The 26,351-nt window shown below is 38.5% G+C and overlaps 2 protein-coding genes across 5 annotated transcripts in view; one reads left to right on the top strand and one right to left on the bottom strand.

Moving 5' to 3' along the window:
* LOC109914919 (abhydrolase domain containing 12, lysophospholipase) overlaps positions 1–15,014 on the top strand; it is a 137,873-nt gene extending 122,859 nt beyond the window's left edge. For 3 of the 4 annotated variants that reach the window (XM_048600669.1, XM_048600670.1, XM_020514530.2), the window contains 2 exons: positions 4,562–4,680; positions 8,149–12,250. In XM_048600669.1, the coding sequence (XP_048456626.1) occupies positions 4,562–4,680; positions 8,149–8,182 (153 nt within the window). In that variant the 3' untranslated portion in view covers positions 8,183–12,250. Of the gene's footprint in view, positions 1–4,561; positions 4,681–8,148; positions 12,251–14,901 lie in introns of those variants that run through there. The other variant, XM_048600671.1, reaches the window with a different exon arrangement.
* The window catches only part of LOC109914918 (glycogen phosphorylase, brain form), a 101,590-nt gene continuing 89,949 nt past the window's right edge, over positions 14,711–26,351 (bottom strand). The window contains exons 16-20 of the mRNA XM_048600667.1: positions 24,841–24,982; positions 22,513–22,720; positions 21,344–21,478; positions 19,369–19,435; positions 14,711–17,655 (exon numbers count right to left, since the gene is read on the bottom strand). Coding sequence (XP_048456624.1) covers positions 17,503–17,655; positions 19,369–19,435; positions 21,344–21,478; positions 22,513–22,720; positions 24,841–24,982 — 705 coding nt within the window. The 3' untranslated portion in view covers positions 14,711–17,502. The remainder of the gene's footprint in view (positions 17,656–19,368; positions 19,436–21,343; positions 21,479–22,512; positions 22,721–24,840; positions 24,983–26,351) is intronic.

The raw sequence follows: 26,351 nt of genomic DNA, 5'->3' as shown, positions 1-26,351 counted from the left end.
TTGTTCCCCTAAGCAGAACAATTTATTCAGAAACATGGCATCAGGCATAGTTTGCTGGAGGTTTGACTTCCTTTGCCCTAACTTGTTTTCCTGAGCAGGGGTCAGGATTCCATGCACGGTCTCAAGTTTCTAGACAGCAATGTGTGCCATGGAGCTCTGCCCACCTCCAACTCATGTTGCAGACCTTCTTTCCCCCACTAACTAACTCTGCCCCCCAGTTTTGATATTTATCACTGATTAGTTAAAATGGGGTCACAGCACTACCCTACCAAGTTTCCAGTTGTGGGCAATATCTTAAGACTGGGTGAGTGATCAATGACAAGAATGGGTTTGGGACAGTTGGCAGCAGATAGTCATGTGATGAAACCGCCAAGAATCATTCAACCAGCGTTAGTCCAGAGCAGTGAATGTTGTCAGTGTTATCATAGCCCACATAAGGTGAAAATGATTGTCCCTGACATCAGGGCTGCATTTGACTGAGCTTTAGCAAAACTGGAGTCAATGGAAATTGGAAAATGGTCCACCCCAAGGCATCTCTGTCGGAGTTCAGCAGGTTATGTCCTTTGCCCAACCATTTTCAGCTACTTCGTCAATGACCTTTCTTCCATCATAAAGTCAGAAGTAGGAATATTTGCCAATGATTGGTGCTGAACATTGGGCATTCATGGTGATTCAAGTACTGAAGCAATCCATGTTCAAATGCAGTAAGGCTGGACACTATTCAGGCTTGTATTGAAAAGTGGCAAGTAACATTCACCCCATGCAAGTACCAGACAAAGCCTATCTCTAACACAAGAATCAAACCACCACCCCTTGACATTCAATGGCACCACTATCACAGAAGCTCCCACTGTCAACATCCTGGGGGTTACCATTGACCAGAAATGGAACTGGGACTAGTAATACAAATGCTGTGGTTAAAAGAGCACATCAGAGGTTAGGAATCTTGCAGGGAGTAACTTGCCTCCGGACTCCCCAAAGCCTGTCTACCACCTACAAGGGACGAATCAGGAGTGTGGTGAAATACTCCCCACTTGCCTGGATGAGTGAAACTCCAACAACACTCAAACTTGACAAGATCAAAGATAAACCAGCCCACTTGACTGGCACCACATCAACAAACATTCAATCACTCCACCACCAATGCTTAGTAACAGTAGTGAATATTATTTACAAGATTCACTGCAGCAATTCAATGAGGCTCCTTAGCACCTTTTCAAACCCATGACCACCATTATGTAGAAGTATAAGGGCAGAAGTTACATTGGAACATCACCTTCCATTCCACGCTTCTCACCATCCAGACAATCCAACATAATGCAAATATCTTGTTGTTCCTTCAGTGTTGCTGGATCAAAATCCCGAACCTTCCTCCATAATGGCATTGTAGGTCTACATACACTAAATGAACTGCAGTAGTTCAAGAATAAATCTCAGCACCATCTTCTCGAGGGCAATTAGGGATGGGGAGTGAATGGTTATCTAGCCAGCAATGCCCACGTTCTGTAAATTAATTTTTAAAAAATCGTTTATCTTTTGCTAGCAATTCCAAATAAAAGGCTCATTGTAGATAACTCCCTTCTCTTTCAGTTCTAGGACATCTATGTTCCATATATGTATAGAACACAGAATTGTTTTACACAGGAACGGGCCCTGCGGCCCATGATATCGCGCTGAACATGATGCCAGCTGAAACTAATCCCTTCTGCCTGCAATTGATCCATATCCCTCCATTCCTTGCATATTTATGTGCTTATCTAAAAGTCTCTTAAATGCCCCTATTGTATCTGCCTGCACCACCGGCACTGGCTGTATGTTCCAGAAACCTACCACTCTCTGTGGAAAAGTCTTGCCCCTGACTTCTCCTTTGAACTTACCCCCAGTATTAGACATTTCAACTGTGGGGGAAAAAAGAGTTGACAGTCAGAATCTATCTATGCATCTCATAATTTTTCAGACATCTATCAAGTTTCCGCTCAAGAGAAAACAACCCGAGTTTTTCTAGCCTCTCCTTATAGTTCATACCTCCTAATCGAGGCAGCATCCTGGTAAATCTCTTTTGCACCCTCTGCAAAACCTTCATATCCTTCCTGTAATGTGGCGACCAGAATTGAATGCAATACTGTATAAATGTGGCCTAACCAAAGTCTTTTAAAGCTGCAACATGACATCCTGACTCTAGTACTCAATTCCCTGACCAATAAAGGCAAGCATGCCATACACCTCCTTTACCACCCTATTTACTTGCATGGCCACTTTCAGGAAGCTATGGACTTGAACCCCAAGAGCCCTCTATACATTGCTGCTCAGGGTCCTGCAATTCACTGTATACTTTTCCTTAACATCTGATCTCCCAAAGTGCAGCACCTCACACACGGATTGAACTCCATCTGCCATATCTGCAACCGATCTATATCCCACCTTTTGACAATCTTCTACAAAACCACAACTCCACCGATCTTTATATTATCTGCAAACTTATTAACCAACTCACTTACATTTTTGTCTAAGTCTTATATATATGTCACAAACAGCAGAGGTCCCAGTATGGATCCCTGCAGAACACCACTAGTCACGGACCTCCGGCCTGAAAAACACCCTTCTACCAATACTTTTGTCTTCTATTGGCAAGCCAATTCTGAATCCATGCGGCCAAGTCGTTGTGGATTCCATGCATCTTAATCTTCTGGAAGAGCCTACCATGAGGGACCTTGTTGAAAACCTTGCTAAAATCCAAGTAGACAACATCGACTGCTCTACCCTCATCGATCTCCTTTGTCACCTCCTCAAAAAATTCAATCAAGTTGGTAAGATATGGACTGCCCTGCTTAAAGCCATGCTGACTGTCCCTAATTAGCCCATGCATTTCCAAGTGTGTGTAAATCCTGTTCCTAAGAATTCTCTCCAATAGCTTCCCAATAACCAGTCTAAGACTCACTGGTTTATAGTTTCCTGGATTATCCCTATTTCTCCTCTTGAACAGAGGAACAAAATTAGCTACTCGCCAGTCTCCAGGACCTCTCCAGTGGCTAGCAAGGATACAAAGATCTTGGTCATGGCCCCAGCAATCTCCTCTCTTGCCCTTATCTATAACCTGGGGTAGATACTGTCTGGCCCTGGGGACTTATCCACGTTAATGCTCTTCAAGAGATTCAACACCATTTCTTTCTTGACCTCAAAATACCCTAGCATATTGGCATGCTTCACACAAATCTCATTATCCTCCATTTCCTTTTCCAGGGTAAATACCAATGCAAAGTACTCATTTAGGATCTTAGCCACATTCTCTGCCTCTCTTATCCTTGAGTGGTCCTACCTTCTCCCTAGTATTCCTCTTGTTTTTAATGTATCTATAGAACACCTAGGAATTCTCTTTAACCCAACTTGCCAAGGTCATTTCATGGCCCCTTCATGCTCTCCTAATTCCCTGCTTGAGTTCTTTCCTGCTTATATTGTATTCCTCCAGGCCCTGTTCAATTTTTAGCATCCTAAACCTTACATACGCTTTTTTCCCTTTGACTACATTTGCAACGTCCCTCGTTATCCCTTATCATGCCATACTTATCCTTCCTCCTTACTGGAACATGCTGGCCTTGAACACCCCCCAGCAGGTCTTTAAACAATTCCCACATGTCAAATGTGGACTTTCCTGATAACAGTTCCTCTCAAATAATACTTCCTAGCTCCTGCCTAATATTGTCATAATTTGCCTTCCCTCCGCTTTAGTACTTGCCTGCAAATTCCTGACTTATCCTTATTCATAGCTACCTTAAAACTTAAGTTGTGATCGATGTTACCAAAATGCTGTCTCACTGAAAGGTTAGTCACCTGGCCAGGCTCATTAGCCAGTACAAGGTCCAGCATGGCTCCTCCTCTAGTTGGACTGTGCACATACTATTTCATAAAACTCTTTTGGAAGCACTTGACAAATTCTGCCCTGTATACGCCTCTTGCTCTAAGGGAAAGTAAGTGAAAGATGTTAGAGGACATCAGGGGAACTGGCTGAAAATAAAGATTTCAAATATTCAGAATGTTTGTTCTGTTCAATTACATGAAACAAAATATTTTTGCAATTATAATTCAGACCATTAAATCCTGCAAGTATTTATCCAATGTTTCTTTGGCTGGGAGAACCAATGCAAGGAAAAGGGAGAAAGTACGACAAACAAGATTAACATGAATAATGTAAAATTCCCAAAGGAAATTGCATATTCAATAAACGTCACCTTAGTCTGTGGATCAGAAAATGTTGCCTCACACAGTGAAATTATATGTTCATGTATACCATGTACTTGAAGAATAGATGTTATGTTCTCAGTTTACTATTGGTATGTGTTTGAAAGAATGTATATTCTTGGATGCTTTATGTGGGGTTTATAAGCTGCAATAAGATGATACTGGATGGGTTTTACTAACAATGCATCATCTGAACTTGCTTCCAACCTATTACAATATTCGTTTGTCATCCTCAAGGGCGCGCCTTGGTCTGAAGGGTAAACTGTCTGCATGGAATGGCAACTTTCATTTCCATGAAAATGTAAAATATTTTGTTTATCCGCAGCTTTATGACATTGCATCTTCTAAGGGCAATAGGAAAGTGCAGTTTGTTCCCTTCCACAAAGACCTTGGTTACAGGCACAAGTATATATACAAGAGCCCACAGCTTCCTCACATATTAAGGTAAATGTACGTTTGTTTTATGACAGTATTGTGCTCTCACTGTGCTCTCAGTATTTCACTTCTGTCTATCCCAGTGTTGTTGCTATATCTCCTGTTTTGATAGGTAAAGATATCATTGGATATGCATTAAGATGAGTTCAGGCCTTATCGGCCATAAGAGCATAGAACTAGGCACAGGAGCAGATCAGAAAGCTCTTTGAGCATGCTTTACCATTCATTATGATCATAGCTGATATCCTGCCGTAATTCCACTTTACCACCCAAGTTCCAAATCCCTTTATTTTCTTGAGAGATTAAACATCTGTCCGTCTCAGCTGCTGGCATGGACAATTCCAAAGATTTTCAATCCTCTGAATGAAGACACTTCTCCACATCTCAAACTAAGATATCAACCCCTTCATTCTGAATTAGTAGCGCCATGTTCTAAATTTCCAGCAATAAGAAGCAACCACTCAGTGTCCATCCTGTCAAGACTCTTCAGGATCGAGTATATTTCAAATGAGATCCACTCTCCTTCTAAACTACAAAGTCTAGGGCTAATTTATTCATCATAAACCATCTTCTCATCTCAGGAACCAATTAAATGAATCCTGCACTGCCCCACTAAATTGGGTTAAGACATCCTTTTCATTATACTCCAGTCCCCTTGCAATAACTGCAACATGCCATTTGCTTCCTTTATAGCTTGCTGTACACTAATATTAACCTTTCATGTTCATTGTCTGTGAACATCAACCTTTTCTAGTATTGGGCCTTTTAAAAATATTTTGCTTTTCTATGATTATGAACATAGTGAATAATATCACACTTGCCCACATTATACTGCATCTGCCATCTTGTTGCCCAGTCACTTAAGCTATTTATATCTTGTTGTCAGTTGTGTCCTACTCACAGCTTACATTTCTCATCTAGCTTTCCATTATCAGCAAACTTAGATACATTATTCTTGGGCTCTTTGTCTAATTTGTTTATATAATGGTAAATAGTTGAGGCTTGAGGCCTGAGCACTGTCCTTATGGCAATCCAATAGTCTCGCAGGCTGTCAACTTCAAAATGCCACATTTTATCCCAATTCTCCTCTTCCTGTGTGTTAACTAATCTTCAAGCCATGCTAATATATTACCCCCAACTTCAAGAGTCCTTACTCTGCATATTATGTATGAAGCCTTATCAAATACCATTTAGAAATCCATTTTCTATCTTACTACTTACGTCCTCAAACTCTTAAATTTGTCAAGCGTAGTGACCCTTTCCTTGAATCATATTGGTTTTGTTGCATGGAAAGATATGGGAAAAAGTTAAAAATGTGGAAGGCTCAGCAGAGTTTATTAAAATTTCCAGAACAAGTCGTAGGGCAGAGTGTGGAAAGGTCAGGAGTCAGACCAGGGGATGACTGAGAAGGAGGGGCAGTCAGCACAAGACTGAAGGTGTTGTACTTAAATGCATGTAGTGTATAAAACAAGGTAAATGAGCTTGTAGCGCAGATTGAAATTGACGGGTAACTGTTATGGGTATCACAGAGACATGGCTACGACAGGATTGGTGCTGGAAACTAAATATCTAAAGATACGTGTCCTATTGAAAGGACAGGCAGAGGGGACGGGGTTGCCTTGTTAGTAAAAAATTAAATAACTTGATAGCAAAAAGTGATGTTGAGTTGTTAGGCGTAGAATCTGTGTGGGTAGAGTTGAGGAACCGTAAAGGAAGAAACTCCCTGATGGGAGTTGTGTACAGGTCTCCTAACTGTAGTCAGGATGTGGGGAAGAAAATAAATCAGGAGTTTTTTAAATCGAACAACATTTTGTTGAATTGGTTCTGTAAATATTTTCCACTGTTTATTTCCCACCATACATTTCAGTCTATTTACCCCATCAACCTCTCCCCTTGTACATATATAATTGGCTGTTCACTTTCAGATTCTTGTGTCGGTCATAAATGTGTCTCCCTCAAGTACAATTCACTTGTGTAATGATCACTTTATCTTTAACTGTAAGATGACTAATTAACCCTTCATCCATACTACCACTTCCTTTTGAGCTAAGACCCTTTCTTACTGCTGTTCTTTTGTCATTCTTTATTATCAAAGCTATCTTACCTCCTTTACTCATTCTCCATCTTTTTAAGTGTTGAATACTCTTGAACACTACTTTCTCAATCTTGGTCGTTGTTTAACTGTTTCTGTTATGGTAATTATATTGAACACATTTAACTCTAATTGTGTCACTGGTCTGTACAACATGTTACAAATGCTATGCTCATTCAGATAAAGAGCCTTAAATTGTGCTTTTTACTCACTGTTCTGTATGTGGACTTCATTTGGATTATTATCATTGTAGCCCCTTGTCATTCCAGCAGCTTGGCAAGACAACAACCCACAATGACACTTGGTAATTTTATGTACAGTACTTATGGTAGAACCTGCCTTCGAAGATTGGCCTCTTTAACCATCAGCAACTGTCCTATGTGAACCCACCCCCATGTGAAATTGATTTAATTGCTGTGTCTCCGTCATCTTTTGAGGATGGAAGAGTGATGTCAAGGAAGAAAAAGTACTGTTAAATTTTCTGTCCTTTCCTGATCCACGCTGCTTGATTTATCCAAGTCATCATATTGTTTTATTGAGTTAACTTTTTGTCAGGACTCTGATGCCATCCGAGTTTAAATGAAGCCCATTTGAACAGAATTACAGTCCAACTGAATGGTGAAACAGGAACGAGTGCCGAATTATTCCTGTTCCTATGGTTTTCATAGCTTCTCCTGTGCCTTTTTGGTCACTTCTGCGTGAACCTATCAGTTCTCCCACTTCTATTCATCATTCACCAGCACAGCCTATTTCCCTGGTTAATGGGTACACGAATGGCTAAGGGAAACTCCTGGTGGCTTCTGGCTTAGATGTATTTGAAATGGTTGGAGTTTGTCCAACAGAGCTTGAAAAACGTTGATGCTAACAATGGTAATTCTAATTAAGTTCGGGAGTCTGTCTCCAATGACTAATTGTTCAACTCTCTTTGACAGGCTGCTGTGCAACTGAAGTAGAGAGGGACAAACTAAGATCAGTACTATTTAGAATGGGCAAAGGAGAAAATTTGAGAAATCTGCTTTGTGTTGAAAGGGAGAAAAAGCAAGACCTGCTTGATGTTAGAAGCACACCAGAGATATCTTGTTTAGGCAGAAGGAAAAAGATTGAGCCTATGTTAGTTAGGGATGAGAGATGAGCACTTTTGTGAGATTGAGAAAGAATAGTTAGATACATTTTGTGGGGAGTTAAGGGGAAGGCATGGTGAAATGGAGGAGTTGGAAGAGCTGCAGTTGTAGCTTTACAAGAAATGGAATTAAAAGATGTTGCCCAGGTTAGGGAGCACTTACGAAACAGCATCATTCTGCTTCACCCTGATCAATATCACAGAAGATCTACTGGTAATAGAAATGCTTGAGTAATTATAAATCCCTTTCTTTCTCTTGATGCAGGAAGTTCTTAAGTGACCCAAATACGCGTCAGTAGTGAAGTGGACCACAGAGATTAGTTGCAACTTTGGAGCGCCTGAAGACTTCAATTTGTGTCACTCAAAACTTGCATGACTTCTATTGATTTGCATTCCACAAAACTCATTCATCTGAACATGAAACAAAAATGATGCTGTTTGGGTTCTTTTTTTCCGCAGATGAGGGAGCTCAGTGGACAGCACAGCCAAAGGATGAAATGAAAGAATTATTACTTGAGAATTTGATTCTTGTTATAAAAAAATGAAGGCATACAATTTTTCATGACCACAATGATGAATTTCCTAGAATGAAATATAGTTAATTTTTAAAGTGCAAAAATAAATGATGGATAATCAGAGTAATTTCAAAATATGATTCTGAATCAGCGCACGCCATTTCTTGTTTCTGGATCATGGGTAATTATTCCAAAAGTAGTACTTTTGCTTTTTGAGAGTTCCAACCTGTTCATTTTTTTTTAAACCCAATAGTGTTGCATGTACAAAGGACATGCCTTTTCAGTTTTATTCTGCTGGTAGAAGATTTTAAGATGAAATGCTGCTCATAAAATATAATAACTTCCCTACACTTGGTGCAAGGATTTTTGAAGGTTCATACCTTTAGCTCAGATGAGTCTGTTGCAGTATACTAATATCAAAGTATTCAAGTAGACTATGCCCACTGTATCCAATGACATTGTCGAGAATATTAGACGAGTAGGTTATTTTACTTCCTGTTCTATGCCAGAGTCTGCCTGTTGGTATTTTGCCCTTCAATTAAAATGGGGGTTGGTGGGGATGGTAAATGTATATATTCATTGAAGGTTGTTTATTTGCTAGACTCCGTAGTCTTATGCGAAGTAACTGAACGTTCTCCTCCCAGTTTTTAGTGAGTCTGAGCCCTACAACACAAAAGTGACAACTTTGCTGAAGGCAGCATAACGATGTCTGGTGTGAGGATTGGAAAACAGACATCCCTTGGTAGTCTGTTTTGATTGGAGTACCTTGTGTTATACAGCTGACTGTGCTGTACTTGACCTAGAGGACCTTGATACTGACATTGGTAATAGCATTGATCAAACTCCAATTTCCCATCATTTTGATGAGTGCAAAATTCCACCCAGGTTTTCTTAATTTCCAAGGTAACTACTCAAAATTGAATCAAATGGTGATCTATCTTTGTGTCAGTTCTACCACTAAGGACTTGTCTTAATGAATTCAGGCAACTTAAGAAGTTTGTGCAAATTTCCTTTGTGACACATGCTTTGTAAACAAATATTGGGTTTTGGTGTGGTCACCAAAGGAATTGCAACTAACAACTGCTTATTACTTATGATCTGTTGTCACAGTGTCACTTATGCACTGCTAGTACACTGGGCAACTGTACAACTGGAACAATACTTGTGTGGAATATATATTAAATTATTGGTTGACTTCTGAGATATGATTATAACATACTCCTTTTGTTGAAATAACATCAGTTGCTGTAAAATGTGTACTAAACAAAACATACACCAATGTAAATAATATAGCATTTATTAAAAGCAAAATTCTTATCAACATATTGCATTGTTCCAGTGAAGATTAGAAATGGCTGCCTAGTTGCAGTCAGTAACAGAAAGCAGCCTTCTTGAATAGGTACGTAGTACAGATTATTTATTAAAATATTTATGAAATTCTGAACCACATTTTGAATGCATCCCGAGCTCAGAAGAAAATTAAACCTCACAAATGCTAATAAGCTGAACCACAAACGGAAATTTTGGGGAAAATGCAGCAAATGTGTAATCTTAAAGGAAAAGATGACAAGTTATGTTTAAGGAGGCTTTTGTTTCTGGTGAAACAAGAATTGATTTTTGCTTTTTGGGTTTGTCCATTTCTTAAATTGTTTGTGAAAATGACATCCATCTGTAAAGAGGTATTCTTCCTCTTTGGGGCCAAGATAAGATGCCTCCGTTAGCAGGGCCAAACATCTTGGTTCATGAAGCGCCTTCAACTAGGATAAAATTACGTAGACTTTTACAGCACAGGTCCAATGGATCTGTACTAGTTTTACACTCCAAATGAGCCTCATTCCTCCTTACTTCACCTCACCTTATCAACATATCCTATTCCTTCCCCTCATGAACGTAAATGGCTTCTGTTTGATTGTCTTAAGCCACCAATCAAAAGTGTATAAGCCAGAAAACAGAATCTTGTGAAAGAATTCTCTCCGACTTATTCATGTTTTGTTTTTGTTGATTCCAGCAGCAACAACTCTAGAAAATCAGGCTTTGAGTCATAGTTTTACTGACCTGTCATGATAAATGATCATTTATTTTTAAGTAAGTACTACTAATTAGAGTTGCTTCAGATTATTTCATGGTTTAACTTGCAGTAAGGATTTGAATTGCATTGAATAGTACATGTGTGCGCCCACAGACTTTTGACATCTGCACTGATATTCACTGGAGTTCCACATGTATGAATTAAAATCTAAATGTTCAATTTTAAACTCCCCAATCTTGTTTTACAAAAGGGAGTATCTCTGTAACTGTTCTGCACTAGTTCAGATGATTGATCACAAATTAAACATTTGAGTTTCATTCATGATGTAGTGTACTAAATTCCCACATTCTGTTAATCATTCTCCGATATCTGGTCTGTGTTTAGGGGAAACAGATTTATTAAGTTAGGCAATTGACTGTGCCATTGGTTGAAGTATAACAATTAAGCAACCCATCCATTTACCTGAATATAGTATATTAATATTGTTTACTGTGGCTATTTAGCTTTTTTAAATGAAGCACATTCCACCTTCGCATATCTGTTAAGAGATTTTAACATTCTTTTGAACAGCAGAGATTTGATAATTGCCAGTTATTCATTCAGGAATTGGAATGCTCTGATCAGCTCTAAAGAAAAAATGCACAATCATAGCTGCTCAGGTTTTAAAGATGAGTAACTGGAAATGTTGATCTGTTAGAAATTTTTCTTCCAAATATTTCAAATCTTTTTCTTGTGTGTATTTGAATGGCCTGCAGGGAGAATTTTCTTGTGTGCAGACAGGAACTAGACCACTTGTTGAACAGCTTTTATTCTTCATGTTTCACATGGCATAGAATATGGAACTATTCCAATACTTTATCTGCTTATGCTGCTTAACATAAAGTGGAGTGATTGGAGAGTTCTTTTATTATGAAATACAAGCGTCTTAAAACATCTGTACACATCGATCCTAAAAAAAAGTAAAACTCAATTTGTTACATATTTGGCAGAAGAAAAAATAATTTTGAGGTGTGATGAACATTCTTTTCAGCGATGTGTTCAGTAACACCATTGCTAAATGCTTTTGGTGGTGTGTTGCAAATTTGGCTGTTTACATCACCTGTGTTTTTACTTAAAAAGTACAGACCAGTCTCTTCCCATTTGCCAAAGATCATCAGTTAATTTTTGGTGCAGGATTAGCAGTGGTAATATATGCAAAATTATCACCGTTTGCTGCTACAAGTAGCAGCAATTTCTGAAATCCTGCCCATTGTTTTGATTGTATATTAGCACCTTACTGGATCAAAATTCTGAAAGTCCGAGTGTAACAGCATTATTGAAGTAACTTCACCACAAGTGGCCACTGTTCCAGCAGAAGACCTAGCACCACTACTTTGGAACAATGGATAGATTGAAAATGCTGACCTAGCCAGCATTTGTAAATTGATTTTTAAAAAGTTCACAAGTCCCTAATGTCTATGGATATGTACTAGAAGAGACGACCCGTTGAGATGTTTTGTAAATCTGTGTCTACTATATTGATCTCCTTCACAGAACTGATTTCAACTTTCCCCAACCCTTTGTGTGCAGTGAATTGTAACATTTCGTTTTTGGCAAAGGTCTAATGAGCTTTGCATACTTCAAATTCACTGAAATTTTTAAGTTTGTTTTAACCAAATGCTGATATGGAAGTCGTTGAATAGTCATGTGAACATCAAACATATATCCACGTTGAGTGATGTCTTGATTGAGGGAAGTCCATTGAACTTGCACCTTTTGTAAACTGCTGAATCTAGGATTTTATGCACTGTATATTTTTAAATAAAGATCTTGAGTACTTCAAACTCACTATTTATTTAGTTTTGAACACAACACCTTTGATTTATAGTGATATGCATTGCCTGAAATTGACAAAGGCCTATTGTCCTGTGTTTTGGATTCTTAACTGCTAATTTAGAAGATTGGTGATAAACAATGGCTGAGTTTCCTCCATGTTCACACCTGAATATGCCTGTAATCTGAATGCATCTTAAAGAATAAATTGTGGTCCTATTAAATGTTCAACCATAATATTCTCAGTGACCTTCATCTTTTATATTCATTGATCAAGTTCTCAGATAATAAACTCCCACCCAACAAACTGGTGTTACTGTGATGTTCTCAAGGGCTGTGCTTTGATCTTGTTCGTTGGGAAGGTTTTCAGTTGGGACAATAATAAAACTGATGATCTGGATATTTAATTGCAATGTTTTATTTAAACAATTTCTCCTCTATCAGTTTCTTTGTCCTGACAAAATGAGTTAGAACCTCTAAATGTTATGACTGAAGAGAAATATGCCATTTCCTTTGGTTCTAATTGTTTAGGTGCATTCTAAAATGGTCAATGGAAAATCCATCCTGATATAATAGATGTAAATATGGATTATTAAAAAGAAATATATTTTAGTTCCATTCAGAAATGTTAGACTTAATCACATTAATTACTCTACTTTTATTCTTTTCTCACCCAAGCTCTCTGGCAGGACAATCTAACTTGTTGAGGGCCAGCCAAGATGGTGGAGGAATCTTTGAGGTGTGGAGCTTATTTAGATAGGATACACATGCCTTTTGACAAACACGTTTCCTCACGTAGCTCTCTGGAAGCAGATGTGCACCATTTCAGGGAAGCATATTAGGGTATGTGATGGAAAATAGGGTAGCAGTGGTACTCTAAGGCTGGTCCTGGGCCTCTGACTCCATCTGTAGTGAAATTAGTTGGAGGACAAAGTCAATTTATCCTGACTCATGGTGCAGTGGTAATATCCCAAGAGACCCGGGTTCAAGTCCTAACTGCTCCAGAGGTGTGTAACATCAGCTCTGAGCAGGATGATTAGGAAAATAGGTTAAATAAAAATTTAGATTAGAATTAACCCAGGTGTCTTTGGTCTGTTCTGCTCCAAATAAAATTGTTTAATTAACCCCAAATAAACAATGTTATTATGTTATTAGATCAATAATTCAGACGTTCAAATCCTCCCCTGTTGATGGCAATTTGCAACTTTCCATTGCAGTTTGGAAATTTTAGCTTAATTTTCAAAAATCTGAAGATACGTTGGGCCTTAGTTAAATGAGGCATTATAATATAAATTATGGCACTGAGCTATGCAAGATGATAATTTGGACAATTGGGCAAAGAAGTAGGCTTTAAGCCTGTATTAGGGGTAAGTGAGGTAAAAGAGGCAGAGTGATGTGGGGAGGGAACAACTTGCGTTTTAGACAGCTAAAGTCAAAACCTCTTAATGAAGCAATTAAAACAAGATGTTTAAACACTTAAATCTTAATGTATGAACTGGGTTGGTTAGCCCAGTTGCCTGACTAGCTCGTTTGAGATGCAAATTGACAGCAGCTGCAGAATTTTGATTCTCTTCTCTTATTGGCTAAGAGCACTGAATGCACAATATCTTGGATTTGCATGAGGAATGGTGGACCTCAGGTTAAACTCACCATTCATTGCCCCTTTGTAATGAGAAAGCAGACTCTAGGACTTGGGAGACTGTCACTTCAGTGTCATCATCTGAAAGCGCAGGTTTGTAGGGTAGCATGTAAACAAGAAGTAGGAAAAGTTCAGGAACAGTGGTAATTGAGTGGAAGGTGTGTTTTTGTATTGTATGACCCTATGACTACGAGGCATTATTAATGGCAATTTGCTAGTTATTAGATAGATATTGGCTTTGATAGGTTGATTCTTGAAAAAGAATGTTTCACATTACCAGATAATCTGCATAGGCTGAAGGTGAATTTTGTATTGAATGATATTGGCTCTCTTTTCAATGTCCTTGTCAGCATATGTTACAGAAACCAGAATGTAAGACAGCAAATATATTTTTGACCCAGTGAGTTTTGATTTATACCAATGTTTCTGGTGGAAGGAGCTGCCATAGTAATTTTCCAAAAGAAATTAGATATGCATATGGAAAATTTGCAGAGCTACAGTGAAGTCCAAGTGAATAGGGAGAGTAATTGGAAAGGTGTTTCAAAGTGCATTGTGGTGCTCACAGTAGGTATTAGAAATCTATGAACCGTTTGATAGTAGTTGCCTACAAGATAGATGCAGAGTGGCTAGTGCTTCATAAAACACAAGTATCAAAACAGGATATACTGATAGGGAGTGCCATCTACTGGATACAGTTAGGTGTAGCATGTGGTACAAGTTCATAGACAATGGGACTAGCTTTAATTTTAAATTTTCACGTGTTCATTTTTTAACCTTAAATTTGGTAGGTTTAGTTGTATAATTACAAAATAGGCTTATATAGAGTCTTGTATTCATCTGATTGATTTTATTATAGGCTCATGGTTTGATACACGTGTCTATTATGTCAACTGATCCCATTAGGCTCCCACCTCTGTATCCTTCCAATGCTTGCTTCTAGTTCCTTTTGGTTCCTCTGCTGCACTCTTCCTTTGCTGCAAATCCTACACTGACTCCTTTTGTTTCTCTTTTGCTACTTGCCAGACTCTGCAGACTGGTGAAACAGGATGGAAGTTGATCAGAAAAAAAAGTTGCAACTCATGACAAAAGCAAGTGAAAAAGCAGAAGAGACAAAAGGAGGGAAAAACAAAGTTGAGGAAAGTAAAACAAGAATGGAGGAAGGAGGAAGGAGGGAGAGAGTGAGTGAGAGTGCCTGCATTTACTTATCCAAATAAAGTTTACCACCATTTTAGTTGAAAATTAATGTAAATTATACCAAAAGTGAGACTCTTCTGCACCACTGGAAAACTTCAACAATATTGTTCTTACTATTTAAAAAGGAATTGTACAGATTGTAAGCAACTGCTACAAATTGCTGAATCTTGCAAATGTTACTAACACCACAGTTCTGCTGTGCCAGAATATTTCAGTCCACCATGCCTGTGCCATGGGCCCAATGTATCCAATTTAAAAAAAGGTAGCAGAGTTTTCTTCTTGGTCAAAGAATTATGCCTAAACATAGAACAAATAGACTTCCCTGTCACCTGTCTGTGGCTGTGCTCGCATATTGATTCGGGCTGATGCACCAACAGAGTTAATCAGGAATATAAACTGTTGCAGACACCATCATTTAGATGCAATATTAAACAAAGCCCTAGTTGCTTCTCAAGCGTACACGATAGCTCCCATTTCACTGTATTGAAGAATAGCAGAGGAATTGTCACCAGTTTCCTGGCAAGTTTTTCCTTTCTCAACCAACAAAACAGATGACTGACATTCCTGTTGTTGCACTTTGTTGTTATGTCAGAAACATAACTGTTAGCTGTGGATAGCAATGCCTAGACTTAAGATACATCTAGAGCGGTCCAAATTCTTTTTGAGATTAGATTCTGTAGTAAATGTCTCCTTCTTTCTTTATAGAAGCCATTATTTCTATGGTATATAGGCCATTTGTCTCAAAAATTAAACATGTCTTGGTGCCCACCATACCCCACCCCCACAGGTTTGTCAAACACAATCAGGCTGCTACCAGCTGTACATACAAGCCTCAAAGTTATGTCTACTATTAACTGTGATTCTGGTATTGGAAATCATGTTTTAAAACAAGTTCGGACTGCACTCAGCATTACACCAGAAACCAATGTTAGATCATTAGGCAGGCCTACAGTGCATGTAGCATATGCAAAATACATAAATACTCAAGTCCCTGGTTTATGTTGGCAAAAGGAATTTCTATGTTGCACCTTTTTCAAAAACAGTGATCATAGAGACAGCCAATTCTGCTGTACTGCTCCAGGGCAATTTTCTGACCATTTAGAATCTACCTGCCTGGTTGTGAATGAAGGTTGACTGATTGATTTATTGTCACATGTACTGAGGTACAGTGAAAAGCTTTGTTTACAAGTAGTACAGGCAGATTATAGTAAGCAAGGATGTACAGATCAAAAAGACTTGGAGGCATACAGGTTACAGTGCACAAGGCACGCATTAGGCAAGATCAGCATTATTAGAGACTCTCATCAACTCTCTAGCCTCCAATAATGCTAGTGAACTTGATGCATCTCCATGCCAATTATGACTCAACCAATCCACATACTCTTCTCTCTGTATAAAATTGTGTCTTTTTCATAATATTTATTTCTTGTCTTTAGTTCTCATGAGTGCAAGATGAAAAGCTTCAACTTCTAGTCTCCTTTTAGCAATGTTTAGTTTTATTTTCTTTAGATTGTTTTTCTATTTACCTTTTCTTGCTGCAGAGACTTTAGGAATGCTGAACCAGAGGTAGAAACAACTCTGAACAGACCAGGTCCCAGTTTCAATCAACTCAAATCTAACACACTAACCATGCAGATTTGACTTAAAACAACTTTTTTAAAAAAAAACTGATTACTATACAAAAACAAAATCAGTTCATCAATTGAGCAAGTTGGGGTCCTTAACCAGTAGGACAGAACAGAAAGGCATCAATAACTAATTGAGTTCAGTGGGTCATTATTAGTGAAGCAAACAGGCAGTAAAACAAAAGGTAAATTTGAATTGTGAAGTCAATTTGAATCTCTAACAAATCAATAATGAAGGCAGGCCAGACCATGAATTGAATGAGGGATTCACCACACGTGTGCCAGCAGATTTTATTTCTAGCCTTTGTCACCTGAATGCACATAATTTCAGTAAAAATTGTTTCAGTGCTCATTTACAAAGGTTTCCTTACAAGTAAATAAGTACTGTACAAGAACAACCATCAAATTAAAATGGTACAGGCACAGTCTGTTAAAGGTATTTGTAGAAGAAACATTACTCCAGATGATAATTTTGAATTGAGCTCTGCCCACTGGACACAATCATGATCTCAACATCTAGTGCAAACAAATAAAAAAAATATGCAGGCTCAAAATGTTAACCCTTTGAAGAAGAGACAAATCCATAATTATATTAAAGATATCTGCATTTAAAAAGTAAGCTGATTTAGGTAACAGACATCGAATAACTTTTTGCTTAAACACATTTTAATAAGGCGCACAGCAAGTGCATTTAGAAAGAAAAAACTAATGCAAGGCTATTTTCATAATAAACATGAATCTGACAGAGGTATTAGACAAAAACACATCAGTATAGATTGCGCACACTGCCTGTCTTGTTAACAAACTAGGCCTTCGGTTCATTAGGAGGAGGAATCTTCACATCAGAAGGCTCCACCCCCCAGATCTCTCTGGCATACTCCTTGATGGTTCTATCACTTGAGAACTTGCCAGAGTTTGCAATGTTTTTAATAACCACCTTGGTCCAATCCTTTGGATTCTGTGAACAGACAAAGAACACTACTTACTGATTTGCAACATATACCCAGAAAATCCACTTGTTATAATATGGCACTGACACATGCACACAAACTGAATTGGGCACAGCTTGGCCAGATACACAAGCTGGGAACTGGAATGGCCATGACCTGCACATTCAGGTGACACAAACAGATGCAAACAGGAACAAGGATGACATTAATAAACAGATAGGAACAGCACGACACCAACACACATGTAGACAAGAACAGGCACTAACCCAAAAGAGAGAAAAAAGGACCAGATACCCCAAAAAACTCTCAGACAAGAATAGGTACCAGACTGAAACATTAAAAGTGGGATACATATACAACTTGTACATTATAGTTATTTACAGATAATTTACTATTTACACAATTCCGATCAACACTTTCATGTTGACTTTTAACAATCTTGTTTTGTGTACTGGTCTGCAGAAAAGTAATCAGGCTCCAGATGTGATTGGTTGTGTGAAGCTTGCCACTACTTTAAAAGGTTCTTGATTTCCTTCTATTTATTGACCAAAGTTTCAAACTTCAGAAAAAATTCTTGTTTTTGGTGACTACTCAGTGAAAAGAAATATTGCATACAGGATTTAATCATCTTTTAACATTGATCAGTACCCTAGAATGATCAATATCAGTATTCCAAACCAAAACACATCTGACAGTATTCTATGAAACACACACCAGCATCCCATCTTGTGTACTAGTGGTTTCCTTCACTGAATCCAATTCCTCCTCAACTTGTCAATGCCCCAGAGTTATCTAACAATTATTAGGACTGGCTCTATTGTATTTGCTGCAGTTTTAGATCATGTAAAACAGAACTCAGTTGAAAATGTTACCTGATTGGAGTGAAGGAAATGTAAACAAAGTCACCTAACTCCACAATGCAAAATTCATGTTTTATATTTCCCCAGAGATAATCAGGATATTGAGGAAAAAAAGAAGTGAAATAGGAAGTGAATTCAAATCCAGCATTGACTGATGAAAAATCACCTCTGTTGGTCAATCACCAAGGTCTTATATAAAATTAATTCGTGGCATTTCAATTCTGGTCATAGACTGAACCTGTGAAAGTGTTTGATATTCCAACACTAATAATTCTTTCTGCAATAAGCATGAAACTCTGATTACTGCAAATCAAATAACCAATCCTCAACCATTCAACTCACTTCTCTGTAGACCTCATTAGTTGCTTGGTTAAGAGGATTCTATTTCTCCCATTCTCTCTGCTTTATAAATTCCTCTGACTGCCCTATCTTTAATCTTTCTTTTCCACTGTCTGACATGTTCACATTTAGTTAACTATGTCAACGTGCCTTTATGCTGCCACAGCAACATCTGTAATACTGGACCCTAATCCTCTTTTCTGCCTAAGGTAATACTGGCGGTGAATAACTACAGAATGTCCTTCAATAAACCAGCCATTAACATTTATAGCAGCTCTGCTGGACTGGTCAAACCACATAATAGATTATAAAGGCTTTAGATGACACAAGATTGGAAACGTTGTAACTACTGTATTACTAGCGAATGATTGATGAACCAGGTTACCAATGGGGGAGGCATGGGGCACAAACAGAGGAGGTCAAGTGATGCAATCCCCTGCAATATAGACCAGAGTAGGTAAGGTGGTTCATTAAGTGTATTTGGAAACATCATTAACACAGCAAGATCTACTGTAACCTCACCTGATAAAGCTTACTAACTTTCTCCTGGCATTTGACATATGCTTCGAAGTCAGCAAACACTTTAAACCTGAAAGGGATGAAAGTCAAGATTACGCGCAGAACACAATCCTGCAAAAACTGAACCAAAGAGAAGCAGCAGATTAAATACATCAGTACTTAAATGAAGTCAGATTAATTGGAACAAATAATTCAGCTTGTGAATGTATGGTCCAATTTTTCAAATGAGTTTTGTTTCAGGAAGTGCCAAAAAATCTTTTGAATACTCGATTTTTTTGAAACCTCAACTATATTAATATTTGATGGATGAACACAAAGTTTGGAGACAGATTTGGGTAAATCATAACTGGAATGGAAACAGAATTTGTTGATGTTAGGAATTCCATAGTGAGCTGAAGGCGGTCTTTCATGTCAAATACAAATCAGTGGAACTGCAGAACCTAAAGCAAGTATGCAGGTTAAATATTTAGATATCTAATATTTGGGTTCATTGTCATTAGTATCTCTGGGGCTCTCATTAAGCTGAGTAAATAATTTCATGGCAGGAAGGACGTGTTCAAGGCAAACGGGTTGCAGTTGAACAGAGTTAGTACCAATGTCCTTGTGGGTAGGTTAAACCACTGCTCTGATGGGAGGATTTAAAATCACATGTAGGGGAGGATGGGCATAAGTATACAGCATTAAAAAGTAGAAACAAGATATACAGACGATGGGAGAGAGTAATAAGAAAGAATCAGGTAGGACGATAGAAAATACAAAGGACTCTAACATTTGGAATGCACATACTGGTGTTAATTGCGATTTGGCTTATAATCGTGGAGGATTTGATGCTAAACATTTTTGGGTACAAGCCAGAGGAATGGCAGGGATGTAGGAAAAAGTAGGGGTGCTGCCTTGTACCTCTAGTTGTGGTCAATAAAGTGTTACCAAAGAGAGCATTAGTTGCCTTTGCTGTACCTTGAGGGGAACTACAGTTTACCTACCAGCAGTATTAAAAAAGGTCATTCACCACATCTCTTGTTCAATATTCCTTAGGCAGTTTTACATATTACACTTCTTGAGGTATTTTACAAGTCACCAAAACAGTGGAAATGAGATAAGAAAGCAGGTATACAAAGAAATTACTGAGGTTTAAAAATATGGAGGAGTTATGTGTAGAAGGACTGTAGACTAAAAATACTTAACTGAAGGAAGGGAAAGTGATTGAGGGATCTAGTCTGGGTAAACTGGAGTCAAAGTCTACCAGGCAGAAATGTAATGGAGAAAATGGACAGCTTTTGAAGAGGAAATAGTTTGGGTGCAGTATAATACGTCCCGAAGGGGGTAAATGGAGGGCAACTAAAACCTGATCTTCCTGGATTAGTTTGGGAGTTGGATGAATCAGCAATGACACAAATAATAAATAGCAGTTCATCAAGAGAAGAACAAAAACGAGTTGTATATAAAAAGTGTACAAAGTAGAAGTGAAATAAGAGGGGCAAAAATACAAAAGTTGAATAGTTTGGCAGCTAACGTGAAAAGGAATCCACAATTTAATGATACAGGGTAGGCCATGTAGAACTGACACGAGAAATTTCTTCACCCAGAGAGTGGAATTCTCTGCCACAAAGCAGTGGAGGCCAAACTATTAAATGTTTTCAAGAAGTTAGATATAGTTCTTACAGCTAAAGGGAACAGTGGGTATGGAGAGAAAGCAGGAACGGGCTACTGAGTTGGATGATCAGCCACGATTATACTGAATGGAGAAGCAGGATCAAAGATCAAATGGTCTACACCTGCTCCTATTTTCTATGTTTGCATAAAGGATATCAGGGAAGCCATTGGGTTTTTGTGATTGTTTTATCAACACTTTACCAGATCTTTTAAAACTCAAATTGCCAAGGTTGGTTTTGAACTTGTTTTTTTGATTACTCATCCAATACAGCTCCCATCTGTGTCAATGGGTAATCCATCAGTGGGGGTATCTATCCGAAGTTACCTGTCATGGTGCATCAACATGTTAACTATGTCTTTAAACAGCTCTGGTTCTTTAGGGGAGAAATATCCACCATTGATCTGATCCATAGCTTGTCTCAGTTCTGGCAGCTTTTCGAAGTATTCTCTGGCATTGTACCTGCACGGAATGCAAAATCAAAGTGTAATTTGTACATAAGTTTTTTTTGTTCATTCATGGGATGTGGGTGTCACTGGCTAGCTAGCATTTATTGCTTGTCCCTAGGTACCCTTGAGAAGGTACTGAGAGCATTTGTCTTGAATGCTGCAGTCCACGTGCTGCAGGTAGACCCATAACGACCAGAGGGAGGAAATTGTAGTCATCCATAGGAATAATTACGGAATTTTAAAAACAAAAAAGTGGCTATTTGATGTATCAAGTTTGATTGTTCTTCATGGCTGATCTGCATTTCAAATTCATTTACTTATCTATGCATAAAAGGATGCAGATAAACCACTTCCTGGCCTGTCACAAGCTCAGTCTGTTAAGGGGCCATTTAAAGTTTTTAGATGCTCACTTACATCGCTTAAAAAATACACAGCATGAATGATTGGAGCAATGCTTCTTCCCGCGTTGTACAGGAGAAACACTGAGGCGATAAGATTTAGTCAGCGCTGTTAGGAACTTTAGTTTCAAACAATATACAATTCACAATTGCTTTCACTGTGTAAAATGATAATAGATAATAGATAGATAAACTGAGAAATGTGTTGATAAAAAATTTGCTTCATTTCTGGAGCACCTTTCACAATTTCAGGATTTTCCAATGTGTTTTACAAACATTGAAGCACTTTTGAAATAACATCAGTTGTAACACTGGAAAAGAAGTCAATTTGTGCACAGGAAAGTTCCACTAACGGCAACATGATCATGACTGGATGATCCATTTTAATGGTGTTAATTGAGGGATAAATGTTGGCTAAGGCACTTGGGAAAAGCTCCCTTAAACTCTATTTCTGCAGATGGATCTGCAAAGATAGATGGGGCTTTTGTCTAATGTCCAATCTAAATGATGGCACGTCTGGCATGGCAATATAGCACACTGAAATGGAATGCAAGCCTGGATTTTGTGCTCGAGTCTCCGTAGTGGAACTATGATCTCTTTAATGAATATCAGCTAAAGGGTGCAGTGCAGCTGTTAATTTATTACCAACCCCTTCTTATCAAGTGCCTCAACATCTTCCACTCTCATCCCAAAGATGAAGAGGTTCTCCTCTCCTGCCTCTTCAGCCATTTCTACATTAGCACCATCCATGGTTCCAATTGTCAAGGCTCCATTCAGCATAAACTTCATGTTCCCCGTGCCGGAGGCTTCTGTACCAGCCGTTGAAATCTGTTCGGACAAGTCGGATGCAGGTATCACTGTTATGAGACATGAAGGGAGAGGGAGATGAAAGCAACAGCTTAGCACTATTGTTTTAAAACTTCGCAATGCTTTGTTTCTCCTTTTCTAGGTTGATCTTTTCAAATTGTAACTTCTCCCTACAATACAAACTTTGATTTATATAGCATCTTTAAATGTACTAAAGTGCTTTTAACTCCTACACATGACTACAGCTGGACAAAAATGGATAAGACATAGAAGGTGGTGTTGCAGCATGTTACAAAAACCTGATGTATAGGTAGGCTCTGAGGAGGTTATTAAAGGGAGGAGATCAAGGCGGAGATTTAGTAAGGGAATTCCAGACCTCTAAACTGAAGGCACAGCTGCCACAGTACAGCAATTTGGAAGAATGTGAAGATATCACTTTTTGGGTGGCGAGGCAAATGAACTAAGAGGGAGATTAGTGAATGGGACTTGGTGCAACTAGTTGCAGAGTTTCAATGCAAAATCAACAGTCCTCTATGCTAAAGGGCGTCCTTTTACCATTCTGCTGTATCCTTATCCAAAGAGCATTATTACCTGTCTCTCACATTTGAATTTTTTGACCATCAGTTCAGCAGATTCCAGTCTGTATGCAGTTTGCCATGTGACCTTATTGCTGGATATCCTCAGCAAATGTTATACACCCATCAGAAGTTATGTAAAATGCATTTTACTGCACCCCACTACAGTGGAATCAATCTCTCATAAATTAGGGGGAGGGCATATTAAGGGCCACAAGAATGGTGATGAAATTATGCAACTTATTTCTGAAGTCCAATTCAACACTTACAGAAATGCCAATTCCTCTCAGTAGTTGTTTTGTCACACCATATTTAAAAAAAAAACTTATGTTTATGCAGCATCATTGACATCCTCACAATGTAAAAAAAACTCAACAAATGAAGTATTTTAGCATGTCTGGTCACTGTTCACTGTAGGAAGACAACAGCCAATTTGAGTAATGATGCACTTTAGAAAAAGTTAATCCTCATTTAATAATTTATTGTCCGTTTCCATTTGTCCCAACAATATTGCAACACAGCTTTCAGCTGTTTAATAAAACTGACTGGCTTGTTAGGTTACTCAAGAGGGCAATGTAGAGTCAACCACATTGGTATAGAATTGGAGTTACAAATATGCCAAAGGATAACCAAATGTTTACCCTAAAACCAATTAGGATTTCTAACAACTTCATGGCCATTTTAAGTGATAACAGCTTTTTATTTACATTTCTTTTAAAACTGCATTTAATTCTCATACTGTCATTAGGAATCTGAATTTGGGTTCTTCTGATCACTAATCCAGGCTTCTGTTTGGATGATTAGCTTCCTGTACCTGTACACATTGCTGCAACTGTGCCAGTAATGGAGTTGGTGGGTTAACATTATCTTTTCACAGAAGAGACCAAAGAAGCCTTTATATAGTACTTTTCCATTGGAGATTAAATAGATGGAGCACAGTTCACAAAAGGATAGCTTGTATTTAGTCTGCGAAAAGTACACACTTAGAATACCAAAGAATTTTTGAAAAGTAAAGTATGAACTTGTACAGAACTTAAGCATTGCTGAAAATATGCAATGTTTGAAAGCTTTATCTTGCACTCATCAGAACAGTTCTTAAGAAATACCAACGTAAAAGGAAAGCAACATTTACATTGTATGAGAGGAGAACACTGATGAGTTGGAAAATAGACTCCTCTGGTGGGCAGTCTGTACAGTGGGGAATAACCTTAAAAGTAGAGCTAGGCTACTGAAGGGTAATGTCAGGGAGCAATTCTGGAAAATCTTCCCCATTAACTCCAAAAGATGTTGAGGCTAGATCAGTTTGAAGTGTCAAAAATGAGATTGATAAGACTATGCATTAGAGGGCTAAAACAGGTAGATGGTAGTAAAATCAGTGATCCAATTAAATGGTAGAGTAAATTTTAGCCGCTAAGTGACCCATTCTTGTTTTACATTGTGCTTCTGCTAGATTAAGTAAATTTAAAGCCAAACATTTTTGAAAACCTGGCTTTTCAGAAGCACTTGTCATGGTTATTATTTTCTCTCCGGCCATAATCGACCAACTTAAAATATGCACAAGAGGGTTAGATTCCTGTGGCCCTGGCTTCAGTTACCTTTCTCTGCAAGGGACACACGGTAGTTCTCCAGGAAGATGACCTTCAGTCTGTCACCCACAATGGGATCATTGTTGACGACATTTCCAACGGATGTTACTAGTTTAATGATCATCTTGGCCATGTGGTAGCCAGGAGCTGCCTGTAAATGATCAGGGAAGAATAGGATGAACAGGTAGTATGGCCTAACATACAGATAGTATAGTACCAGAGACAACCAGTAGCCTCACCAGCAAAGTAGATACATGAAAATAAATAGATTAGCTGGTGAGCGGTCAGGAAATAACGTGGTTACATAAAATATGTTCAGACAGAGACCTGTGTACAGGTTCAATTTATATCTTGTATTTTGAGTGTTAAGGACGAGATAAGATTTAGTGTAATTTGAGTGTTTTTGTGGCTTGGTGCCAAGAATAATGAAAATCTGTTTTGTTTACATGCATTTTAAAATACATTTTAAAACATTGAGGTGAAGACTTTCATGTACTTAAGAAAAAAGAAGTGTTACTTAGCAACAGGCAGCCAATGACAGAGAAATACAGAACAATCCAATATCAGTCAGTAAGCATGATGCAAACCAATGCATGAAGGTCTTTTCGACACTGGTTCTAGGAAATGCATGCAGTTATTCTGAAGTCAAAATCATAATGAGTTTAGTTGGCAGTTTGTGTGTTTCAAGGAGAGAAATCAGATGAAGGGAATAAGTGTCTAGTAACTACATGGAACTTTGTTGAAAGGAAACCAACTGCAGCTGTACCAGCTCAAGTCAGAGCAAATAAGCTCAGAGTGGAGATAGTAACAACTTCACTTAGCTTTCAGAAAATACCACCATGTCAATTTTGGAGTTTCACATAGAATTTCTCTCCATGAGCCCTGGCCAAGATTTCTCTCACTTTATTCTAAAACACTCAGTGTCTAGGAACCGTGGCATTCTTCTGGTCATATCTTCACTCTTGCCACAGGCAGAAGCAGCCACTATTACAGGTATATCACAGGATTCCTGGCACCAAGGCCATATTTAAAACATAGTTGTGTACCAGACTAAGCACTGTCAGTCTTCAAGACAATTCTTTGGTCTCAGGAATTTTCTTCGATGTCGTGGACAGAGGAAATTGGCACGCCACTTTGCCAACAGGGACCTTGAGGTCTTGAAAGATGAGGAAGTGCAGAGGAGGGCTGTCCACTTCCCTCAGGATCAGCAGAGGAGATCATATCCCCATCACAGGCCCCACCACAGACGCGTCAGAGGTTGATAATTGGGTCATTGTGGTGTTACCATATGTTCCTTTGGAGCATCAATGTCACAAGGTGGTCAATTACATTTGTAGAATGGGGAATGTCAAGTGTTACCTCACACTCACTCTAATTCTGCTACTGCAATCACTGCCCACTAACAGTCACGATCCACTACTCATTCTACTGCTCACAACATCTTCCTTCACTTGCTCTCACCCACCCAATTCCCCACGCTGCCAACCTGGTGTGTCCTTTGCACTACCTACGAGAGACTT

This window comes from Rhincodon typus, chromosome 9 (assembly GCF_021869965.1).
Source record: "Rhincodon typus isolate 14 chromosome 9, sRhiTyp1.1, whole genome shotgun sequence".
Classification (NCBI taxonomy): domain Eukaryota; kingdom Metazoa; phylum Chordata; class Chondrichthyes; order Orectolobiformes; family Rhincodontidae; genus Rhincodon; species Rhincodon typus.
The sequence above is the reverse complement of the archived record's forward strand: the minus strand, read 5'-3'. Positions and strand labels throughout refer to the sequence as shown.